Source organism: Rhineura floridana, chromosome 1 (assembly GCF_030035675.1).
Source record: "Rhineura floridana isolate rRhiFlo1 chromosome 1, rRhiFlo1.hap2, whole genome shotgun sequence".
NCBI classification, from domain to species: Eukaryota; Metazoa; Chordata; class Lepidosauria; order Squamata; family Rhineuridae; genus Rhineura; species Rhineura floridana.
In genome coordinates, this window is record NC_084480.1 from 35228611 (window position 1) to 35240900 (window position 12290).

General features: G+C 41.8%; 1 protein-coding gene across 1 annotated transcript; it reads left to right on the plus strand.

Moving 5' to 3' along the window:
• The first annotated feature begins 301 nt into the window (after positions 1 to 301).
• On the plus strand, positions 302 to 1339 carry HSPB3 (heat shock protein family B (small) member 3). The gene has a single exon (XM_061617893.1). The coding sequence runs from the start codon at positions 413 to 415 to the stop codon at positions 857 to 859; it is 447 nt and encodes a 148-aa protein (XP_061473877.1). The 5' UTR covers positions 302 to 412; the 3' UTR covers positions 860 to 1339.
• Positions 1340 to 12290: the final 10951 nt, after the last annotated feature.

The window sequence follows — 12290 nt, forward strand, 5'->3', positions numbered from 1 at the left end:
GTAATTTGTTTTAACTGTTTTTAATATTGTATTTTTAAACTGTTGTAACCAGTCCTAGGCCATCCACCACAATATATTGATGTACTATTAATCATTAAAAAAAGAGAAGGTATCAAATAATGTCATACGAATACCAAGTAATGAGAATGACAGCCTCCAAAGCAGTTCAGGCACAAGTCCTATAAATAGTGCTTAATTGTCAGCTTGTCAAAAGATGCGGCGTGTCTCTGGAGTTTAGTCACACCCAGTGAAGTGATAGGCTCTGCCAGAGCTAAAAATGATAGGCTACCTCAGCTGATAAATTAGTATGTAAGTAGTTGTACAAGTGGAAAGAGTACACTGCCTCAGTCAGGACTCTGTTCTGTTCCAATTGAACAAAACAAAGTAGGAGATTATCAATATTGTTTCAGCAATGGCAGGAGTAGTTGTACGGCATTGGGTGGAAACTCCAGTACGTTACCAGGAGCATTTTGCTGATCAAGATATGGAAACTTGCAAATTAAATCACTCTCTGTTTGCTTTGCCGGGCCCTGCCATAGCCACTCAGAGAAAGAACATACATACAGTCAAGAGTACTGCTGAAACAGAGCAGAACGGTGCAGATGAAGAAAAGCCCAACTTTCAAGTCTTACTAGATGTTGTGCAGTTCCGTCCTGAAGATGTTATTATTCAAACCTTTGAAGGCTGGCTTCTGATCAAAGCTCAGCATGGACCCAGGATGGATGAACATGGCTTTATAGCCAGAAGCTTTACTAGACAATACAAATTACCAGACGGAATTGAAACAAAAGATCTGAACGCTCATTTCTGCCATGATGGCATTTTGGTTATTGAAACAAAGAGCTTTAGCAAGAAATGAATTATAGACTTTTTGTTATGGTGAGACAATATTGTTCCTATTATAGCTTAAACAATTCTGTACTGTGGTGCTGTGCATGCAGAACTGTGTTTACAATGAAAATAAGAGGCAAGCTTTTGCATATTTTATTGTTTGTTGAGTTTGATTGTTTGATATGAAATACAATATTTGCTCCCAACCGCTGTTGATGTACAGGCATTCCTACCAAGGCTATCTGACAGAACAGTAAGAAGGCTTGAAAAGATGTACAAGACAGATGTAAAAGAATGTATGAAAGGAAGGTTCTATAAAAGAGGGTGGAAATGGGAAGTTGCATTTGGAATCTTAAGGCACTTGTACCCAAGAGGCAAAAGATTCAGACTGGAGCACACTCTTTACTGAAATATAACTGTCATGCCTGAAACTGCTGTATTTATTAGCACGGTAACATGATCCAAATAAGTAGTTTATGTTTGTATAAATAAACCAACCGGACTGGTAGACCCCCCCTTTAAAGTTTACTCTACAGGAACAACTCCTAATCCCCGAAGAGGCAAGTCACTTTTTAAATTCAACAATGGTTTCAGTCCCAGATATATCAGTATTGAGCAATTGATCAAAGTGGTTTTTCCATCAAAGATTTCTTACACTTCAGCATTCTACTTTTGGGAGAACAGCAGCTGTTTAAGTAAGACTGACTCCTTTCAAGTGTAATTAAAAGAACTATGACTGCTGAGCTATGAATAGTAAAGGAATTCAGAGGAGAAAGAGCCAGGCTAAATACAGTCTCTCATTATGGGCACCTGTCATTTGGACACATTAAAAGAGAGAATATTGTTGCAATTAATTTAATTTATCTGAATGCTATTTTATTACATTACTTGATCTAGGAATATTGATGCAAAAGAATGCCGAAATCAAAGAGCTCTCTCCACATCAACTAAGGTCGCTGGGTGGGAAAGGAGTTTCTAAACCAGGCCCCAGAGCCTACATCCCCATATCTATGAGATGATCAGTACTGTCACTGATTTGGAAGCATGCTTGGAATGGATTACACTTTCAATCTGATGGTTGGGTTGAAATTCTCCTATCACTCCTACTCAGCAGCCTTTTATACTCCCAGGAGGATGATACAGACCTCTTTCTTTGTGTATCAGTGGCTAGATAAGACCAACAGTAAGTTAAAACCTGCAATTTGCTCAAAATCTACCCCAGCTGCATTTCCCACTCCCCCTTCCCTCTCTCTCTTTCTCACTGTTCCAGATGCACATTTATGTGGGTAAACACGCATCTGAAACCATGCAGAATAGGGGGAGCAAATGAATGAGTTTAAGTAAAAAAACAACAGCCAGGAGGACCAGATTAATAGTGCTTCCAAACGGGGTCTTAATCTGCAAATCTGAAAACAGCAGGTTGCCTAGGCAGGTTGTTTTTCTTGTTGTTTAATTTCTCTGGAAAGAATTGATCTGTATTAAATGGGGGATCCTTCTTGATAAGAACATAAGAGCCTGCTGGATCAGGCCAGTAGCCCATCTAGTCCAGCATCCTGTTCTCACAGTGGCCAACCAGGTGCCTGGGGGAAGCCCGCAAGCAGGGCCTGAGTGCAAGGACACTCTCCCCTCCTGAGGCTTCCGGCAACTGGTTTTCAGAAGCATGCTGCCTCTGACTAGGGTGGCAGAGCACAGCCATCATGGCTAGTAGCCATTGATAGCCCTGTCCTCCATGAATTTGTCTAATCTTTTAAAGCCATCCAAACTGGTGGCCATTACTGCGTCTATTCCATAGTTGATCCTTCTTTGCTCCTCTTTATTGAGTATTTCCATAATTAATTACATTTTTGGGGAATGAATATTAAAGTGATCATCTCAAAATATTTTATGATATATCTGTAACTGGATTTTCCAAGGGTTGATATACTGCAGCGTAAATGCTACATGTGACACTTTCTAATCTGATGAAACATGAGTATGAGAAACATTCAAAAAGCACTAATATTGTTCATGAACTGGACTGGGGAAATTGTGCGTGCCATGCCACTACATGACATATGTAGTTTAAGACATGGTCTGACACAGAGTTTTCAAAGTAATTTGCTTTATTGAAGCGCCTGGCTCGTGAATAAAAATGGATGCCATTGTATAAATTGCAAAGCAGAAGTCATCAAGCAATATAAATCGTTCTAAGCAGGTTGTTCTTGTGGGCAATCACAAAAGCTATTCCTGATGGTATAATATTGTTTCCCCAAGTAATACCAAGCAAATTGAAAATATTTTATTTTGAAGACAATAGATGGCAAGAGGGGCAATGAATGATAATGTTCCCCGGTCCAAAATTATCACCCTTCTAAAACATTCAATCTTTAGGCACAGCAAGAAGATTAGATAGTTGAAACCACCCAGAGAAGAACATGTTTACACAGCACTGATCTTTTCAGTTCAGTATGAAAGAAATCACATGAGGTTTCACTTCAAATTAGAGGACATACATTGTGTATATGATATAATTAAAGCTCCACATATTCTTTGCAACTAAGGAGAGCCATTGCCTCTCACCATCTGTTATCCCCACCTCCGTTTTCCCTAAGGCAAGGATTTTTGGCTTGAAGAAGCTGAGGGCAGACTGGCAGGGAAGGGGAAAAAGTAGAGATACAGTAACTGGGCTTTTCAAGTTTTCATATTGGGGAAACCTTGAGGTTTTTGAAGATTTGACATTTGAAAAACCCAATTAATTTTGGCACCAAGACAGAGAGGGGTCGCATCCTAAATCTTACACAAAAATCTCAAACACATTGGCAGAGTAAAAACTACAGGTGGATAAATTAAAAACAGCCATCACCAGATTTTTCTTTTTCCCCCAGCTTCTGCTCATGTAGATTGACAGAAATCAAATCAAATAATCCTCACGCGACACTTAAGTGTTTCAGTCAATGTGTTTAGAACTTTGGACAAAAAGATACTTCACATCAGACAATTTAGTAAATTAAGCCTATACTTCTGCAAAGGTCTGATTCTTGGGATTAAAGACTAGTGTCATCTATGAAATTCACAAAATTCAAGTATTAATCTGATTACCATAGAACAGGAAGTGCCTCTATATGTATTTCAGTCATTTTGGCTCGTAGGACTTAAGATAATGAAAATAAATCTGGTGGCATACTTCACAGCAATACAGGAGGAAGAAGCAGCTTTAAACAGTACCTCTTTCCTATTTGAGAAAGAACAGGTGCTCTCAGTTCCCTAGAGAAATTGATTGGTGCGTGGTAGGGAAAAAAATTTCTTGAGTCAATAGCAATAAAAGAAATAAAGAGTGATTTAGAAACAGGGGTAGGGAGATTATTAATATGATTTGTTACCTCCCTTATAGTAGAATTCCCTTCTGAAATTTGATCATATTGTTTTCCTACTGTGTTTAAAGGAATTCTATTAGCAAGAATGGATGTACCAAAATAGATTTGCTTGCAACAAAACTAGTTAAGACTTCTTAATGAATTGTTCATGTAAATTTACATTAAATTAAATTAACATTAACATCAGAGGATTTTTTCCAATTATCATTAACTTTAATGCAATCACATATGATGCTTCACTGTACACAGAAATGCATTCAGTAAAATATTTCCCCAGCTGATATAGTTCAATACAGAATTGGGCTCAGCAATCTGAGCTATTTTCAAAAGAACTGGAAAAAATCTCAGTATAGTCTGAGCCCATTCCCAAGCCAATTTAGACCCCACTGCACTCTTGATGACATCACTGGGACCACAGTGGGATTAGAATCTTTAATCCAGTTCCATTTGCCCATGAACACTGGTGGTTGCTGATGCAGCAATGGCAGTAGCAGAGAAACATGTCTCATTCTAAGAACATAAGAAGAGCCTGCTGGATCAGGCCAGTGGCCCATCTAGTCCAGCATCCTGTTCTCACAGTGGCCAACCAGGTGCCCGGGGGAAGCCCGCAAGCAGGACCCAAGTGCAAGAACTCTCTCCCCTCCTGAGGCTTCCGGCAACTGGTTTTCAGAAGCATGCTGCCTCTGACTAAGGTGGCAGAGCACAGCCATCATGGCTAGTAGCCATTGATAGCCCCGTCCTCCATGAATTTGTCTAATCTTCTTTTAAAGCCATCCAAGCTGGTGGCCATTACTGCATCTTGTGGGAGCAAATTCCATAGTTTAACTATGCACTGAGTAAAGAAGTACTTCCTTTTGTCTGTCCTGAATCTTCCAACATTCAACTTCTTTGAATGTCCACGAGTTCTAGTATTATGAGAGAGGGAGAAGAACTTTTCTCTATCCACTTTCTCAATGCCATGCATAATTTTATACACTTCTATCATGTCTCCTCTGAGCCACCTTTTCTCTAAACTAAAAAGCCCCAAATGCTGCAACCTTTCCTCGTAAGGGAGTCGCTCCATCCCCTTGATCATTCTGGTTGCCCTCTTCTGAACCTTTTCCAACTCTATAATATCCTTTTTGAGATGAGGCGACCAGAACTGTACACAGTATTCCAAATATGGCCACACCATAGATTTATACAACGGCATTATGATATCGGCTGTTTTATTTTCAATACCTTTCCTAATTATCGCTAGCATGGAATTTGCCTTTTTCACAGCTGCCGCACACTGGGTCGACATTTTCATCGTGCTGTCCACTACAACCCCTTCTGCCTCATGTAAATGACATCAGACATCCTGAGAAAACATTTCCCAGGGGCCCTGAAGTCTGGGATGCTGCTGCAACAGCATTTCAAGCACCAACAAAAAGAGAGGGAGAGGGAGGTAGTAGCAACCAGATATGGGTGAGTAGGAGTGGGAGGAAACAGTTCTTCTCTGGCTTGGATTACTATTTTAGTTGAAAAGTTAATTGTAGTACTACTTTTATATTCAGCCACATAAATTGCCCTACCTCTCACATCACAGTAGATTATTTCAGTATTTCATCTGGATAACTGGACAGCTCACCTTTTCTGTACTAGAAGAACTGTATGATGAGAAGTGCCAATGTTTCCACTTTTTTAACCTTCTTATCTCAAAAGTAAAAAAACACACATGGTACACCAACTCTCAACAGAAATAACTTATCACAGTTTGAAATAATGTCTGCAGAACCTGTATGTCTGGTTTCCAGGGTGATGTTCTGTTGTCATTCTTTCAAAATTCTAAAAAATATGGCTAAAACTAAACAAGTCACTTCCCACAAGATATAGTGGAAACTGGGAACATATTATTTATTAGTTTTGTTAGTCACTTGTTACCTGAAGGCCTCCAAGCAATTTACAATACATTAAAAACATAATTATAATTATACGCAAGCTGAGGAGAGTTCCATCTGACAGAAAAGTGGAAATAGCTCCAGTGGCAGTTAACACTTTGACAGCCAATCACCCCAGATTCCAAAAATGTTAAGCTCCTTTCCCTGAGATATCTACCTGTCAATCAAAGCCCACACGAGTCAAAAGTTGGAATGTTGCCTACATTCCATTGCCCCTCAACCTTCATCTGACCACCCAAGATGCTAAGTTACTCATGAGGACACCAGAAGCCTGTTTGTGAGTAGACAGAATAGACAGAACTGAAATGTTTCTTTACTCGCTTTCATACATCTATTTCCTTATGCCTCCTTAAACCTTCTCAATAAAATATATTAAAAATGGCTGTTGGGGTTCTTTGTGCCAGTCTCAAAGGGATATTTCCTCCTCATGTGCCTAGACAAGTGATTCCCAACCTTTATGAGTACAGGAAAAGCTGAAAAAATTTCATCCCCCCCCCCCGGTAATTGTAATTTTAATCTCAGTTAATTGAAAAAATGATGCAAGGCAAAATCGTATCTCCAAATATCCCTTTCCATACAAAGCACCCTGCAGACAGGGAAGTGTTGCTTTTTTTTAATGCAAAGGTTCAATCAAATTAATATCCCCCTCCCCACACACACAGTTTGAAGATTTACAGTCCTGCCCCCAACACCAGTGGGTTACAGTGTTGGACTAAGATCGAGGTTCAAATCCCACACAGCAATGAAGCCCACTGGGTGACCTTGGACCAGACGTGGTCTCTCAGCCTGACTTATCTCACAGGCTGGTGTAAGGATAAAATGGAGGGGGGGGAACCATGTGCAACACCTTGACCAACTTGGTCGAAAGGTGGGATATAAATGCAATAATTAAATAAATAAATACATTTCAGCTGCAGTATGTAGACCGCAGCCTCAGCCAACCTTCTGAGCTTTCTTAAGACTAATAATAATAATCAAGAAGCAGCAATGTGGTTGTGGTGGGGATGCTAGACTGTGAAGACAAAAGGATGAACAGATTGAGGTGGGAGGTTAGTGCTTTTAGGCCTTGGGATGATCATCAGAACTGAAGACTTGGTTAGGGTGCACTTGGGGAATAAGAGTGGAGCAGAAGACAGATCAGCGCACGCACGCACACAAACCTACCTGCCCCTCCTGCAAGCATCTGCAGGCGTGCATGCATTTGGGCACATGAGAGGGGGGGAGCCCTCATCTTGTGCAGCATCTTGGAGAGATTGGGGGGGCACAGCGTAGGTGGAAAAAGGGGGAGATGCTGTTAATGGCACACACACACTTAGACTCAGAGATGGAGGGTGAGCAAATCCTGAGCTTCCTCACTGCTTCTTGGCTCTGTCTGGGCCGAAGATGAGATCTGGTCAGCCTCACAAATAGGAATAATTTTTAAAAGAAGGTGGCAGTGAAGCAGGAAGAAAGGGGAAAAGCAGCCTTTCCTGGCAACCTTGCTTCTTTTTGCTTCACGAAAAGCTCTCGTTCTGAGTAAAGATGTCATCAGCAGTGGCAGTGCGAGGAGATGGGAGTCAGCAATAGTAATCCCCTCTTCTTCATGGAAGCTCCACCTTCAGCCTCCTTTGGCATCTGCCACATGTTTTATAGGCAGATGCCTGCCCTTGGCACTCCTGAAATATCCTCTGTTGCTTCAGCAAAAGTCCTCCCCTCTCATTTGGAGCAAGGGAGAGGTGTCATGTGCAGCAGCAGTGGGGAGCAGATGCGTCCAGGGAGTGAAGATTTTTTTTAAAAAAAATAATAAATATTAATTTCTTTACTGTTCACAGCCCCTTCTGGATTATTTCACAGCCCCCCAGGGGTCATAGTCCCCAGGTTGGGAACCACTGGCCTAGACCATTTGGCTTCATGGTACATGTATCAGTGGGATTTGACCAAGAAAGCAAGCTGCCCTGCTCCCCCAGGGAGAGACAAGGATGGGCTGGATGATCCCTCAAACCCATACTTAAAATTAATTACTCGGAGCCTTGAGAATTGCCCTCACTTCAAGCTTAGAGGAAGAATGAGGGTTAATGGCAGCAAACCTCTTTTAAGAGATTGGAGCTACTCCTCTTCCCAGGCATCCAAGTGCTGTTCATCACTGCCTCCTGTGGGAGCAAATTCCATGGTTTAGCTATGTGCTGCATGGAGAAGTACTTTCTTCTGTTTGTCCTGAATCTTCCAACATTTCAACTACATTGGATGGCCCTGGCTTCTAGTGTTAGGAGAGAGAAAAACTTTTCTGTATTCACTTTCTAAATGCATAATTTTACACACCTCTAGCATGTACCCTTTTAGTCATCATTTTTAAAACTAAAAGCTCTGAATATTGTAACATTTTCAAATATTGGTGTTGTTCCAGCCACATGATCATTTTGGTTAACATTTTCTGTACTTTTTCAGGCCTTGCAATATCCTTTTTGAGGTGTGGTGACCAGAACTAAACACAGTAATCCAAGTGTTGCTGCACCATAAATGTGTATAATAGAATTATGATGCTGGCAGTTTTATTTTCAATCCCTTTCCTAATTATCCCTAACATGGAATTTGTATTTGGCAGAGTTGCTGCCTACTGGAATGACATTTTCCTCAAAGTGTCCACCATAACAGCAAGATCTCTTTCCTGGACAGTCACTGCCACTTCAGAACCCATTATTGTGAATGTTAAGTTTGGGGGAGGGAGTTTGTCCCACTGTGCATCACTTCACATTTGCTTACATTGAATCGCATTTGCCGTTTTAATGCTCATTCACTCTTTTTGGGGCTCCTCACAATCCTTTTTGTTCTTACCATCCAGAACAATTTGGTGCCATCAACTTGGCCACCTCTCTCACTGCTCATCCCTAACTCCAGATGATTTATGAACAAAATTAAAAAGCACAGGTCCCAATACTGATCCTTGGGGGGAACCCACTTCTGATATCCCCCTACTGTAAAACTGTCCATTTATTCCTACTCTCTGCTTTGTTTTTTAATCCATAACAGCAAAGCTTACTGAGGCATCTTTGGTTAGGAACTTTACCAAAATCTTTTTGAAAGCCTAAATACACAATGCCTACTGGATCACTGGTATCCATATGTTGATTGACACTCCCAAAGAACTCTCACAGGTTAAATGAGATTTACCCTCGTGGAAACCATGCTGCTGCTGCTTCATCACGACTTGTCTTCTATAAGCTTTGTAATTTTATCTTTGATAATGCTTTCCACCAGCTTTCCCAGAACAGATGTTAAGCTAATTATTGGCCTATATTCTCCTGGATCCCCAACACCATCAGCCCCAGATCCCTTATAAAAAATGGCCACTTTCTAATCCTCAGGTACGGAGGCTGATCACAGGGACAAGTTATATATTTTTGTTAGAAGCTCAGCAAGTTCACATTTGAGTACTTTAAGAACCCTCAGGTAGATGCAATTTGGACCTGGTGATTTGTTCATTCTAACTTATCACCACTACTTCCCAAGAAAGTTAGTTCAGATACAAGGACACTCCTGTGGATTCTCACCCACCCATCCCCAGTAGCAGAGGGGGCGGGGAGGGGGCTGGTAGGCTCTACAATAGTAGAAGCAAACACACACACACAGGAGGAGCACGTGTGCTAAGACAATCTGTGAGATTTGAGTTCCCTGCTTCAATATCCAGTACAGTATCGCCGGGATAGGTTAATTTAACACATTTATAGGTCAATATAACACATTTATCTACAATTTCTTGGCTACTTAGAAAACCATGGAGTGCAATCTTGAAACAAAACAAAAGCAGGTTTCTTGTCATAACAGAATGCAACCATGAATTTCAAGAATGGCATGTGGGGGAGAGAAAGAGTGCTCCTTGCCATCACTTCCCGGCGCGGGGTCTCCTGCTCAACAATAGCCGCCGCCGCTGCGTCCTCCTCCTCCTCCTCCTGCTCCAGGCAAGGCCCAGATCCTCACCGCCACTTCTTGGCACGGGGCCTCCTGCTCAACAACAGCCCGGTGCGGGGCCTCCTGCGTGGGGCCTCCCAGCATGGGGGCCTCCTGCTCAACAACAGCCCAGTGCCTCCTGCACAACAAGAGCCTGGTGCAGGGACTCTTGCACGGGGCCTCCCAGTGTGGGGCCTCCTGCTCAACAACAGCCGCCGCCGCTGCATCCTTCTCCTCCTCCCACTCCAGGCAAGGCCCAGGTCCCCGACCCAAGCTCCCACACCACCACCCCGACATAAACTAGCACCAGCAGCACCAGCAGCAGAAGCCCGGGGAGCAGCAGCTGAGCGAGCCAGAGGACATGGAGAGGAAGACAACGCTGAAACAGCAAACAGCTTCGCTGTAACAAATACCTGTTGCCCTTCTGCCTCTCGGGAGCTGCCACCCCCGCTAACACCACCTCCTCTTTCTTGGCGGTGCCAATAATGATAATGTTATTTGTTATTGAATTTTGTTATTTTAAGGTTATTTGTTATTTTATTTAATTTTTGTAAATTGTATTGCTTTTATTGTATCTTTATTGTATTTTTATACCTGTGTTTATTTTTCTTTGTAAGTTGCCTTGGCCGAAAGGCGGGGTATAAATAAATTTTAAAAAATTTAAAAATTAAAAAGTTAATTAAATTTATTTACACAACAAATAAATTTCAGAAGAACTGAAAGTTACAAGGATAATTATCTCTCAAAATACAGTCTTTCATGTTGAACTGAACCCTGAAACGCAAGTTCTATGCAAATGTACATAAGAGAAACATTTAGTGGAGAACAAATATATTTCAGCATTCACTTTCACCGATTGCTGATTTCACTGTCAAATTTAACATCACAGTATGGTTAAGATGTTGGGCTACAGTCTGGGAGACCAGGGTTTGAATCCCCACACAGCCATGAAGCTCACTGGGTGACCTTGGGCCAATCACTGCCTCTCAGCCTCAGAGGAAGGCAATGATGAACCACCTTGGAATATTGCTTACCATGAAAACCCTCTTCATAGGGTCGCCATAAGTCAACATCGTCTGAGCTCTGCGAGTGCCACATTCTCCCGAATGAAGCGTATAGTGTTCGAGGATCGGGATATTCACAGGGAGACCAAAATGCTTATTTACAAAGCCATTGTACTACCGACCTTACTGTACACCTGTGAAACATGGACCATTTATAAACGCCACTCCCAACTTCTTGAAAGAGTCCACCAACACTGCCTCCAGAAAATTCTGCAAATTACTTGGGAAGACAGATGGACTAATGTTAGCATTTTGGAAGAAGCAAAGACTACCAGTGTTGAAACAATGATCCTCCAACATCAACTTCGCTGGACCGGCCATGTTGTTCGAATGCCTAATCACTGTCTCCCAAAGCAGCTACTTTACTCCCAAGTTAAGGATGGAAAATGGAACATCGGTGGACCACAAAAGAGGTTTAAAGATGTTCTTAAAGCGAATCTAAAAAAATGTAACATGAACATCGACAACTGGGAAGTCTTGGCCCATGAACATCCCAAATGGAGGTCGCCAATTTCAAAGGTGCTGTGGACTTTGAAGAAGCACGAATACAGGGCGAACAGGACAAATGAGCTAAGCGGAAGACACGTCAAACAAATCCTCATCGCAACCATCTTCCATCTGGAAACCTATGTCCTCACTGTGGGAGGCTGTGTGGATCCAGAATTGGCCTCCAGTCACTTACGGCCCCACTGTTAAAGACCTTATCTTGGAAGACAATCTTACACAGCCACGAGTGATCGCCAATGAATGATAAGTCGGAATCGACTTGAAGGCAGTCCATTTCCATTTTCCATGTATTACATACTTCCACTGCTTTTAGCCTGGTAGCCTGATTTTTCTAAAACATTTGGTGCCCTCTAGTGACATTACTGCACATTAGTAGTTTCTAAAGTTCTGTGTGAAATACTGATACAATTAGAGCTAGATAAAATGATTTTAAAAATAGACACAATCTATTTACAGTATAGTAAAGGTACATTTTGTTTCTTCTGGAAGTTTAAACCATGCTTTTTAAAGGAGTCCTTATTAAGGGACCTTGGAGCTCATCTAGTCGTTGACGGTCATTTAGTCCAGGGATGGGGAACCCATGGTCCTCCAGATGTGGTTGGATTCCAGTTCCCATCAGCATCCATCAAAATGGCCATTGGTCAGGAATGATGGCAGTTGTAAGAGCCACAGGTTCCTCGCTCCTGATA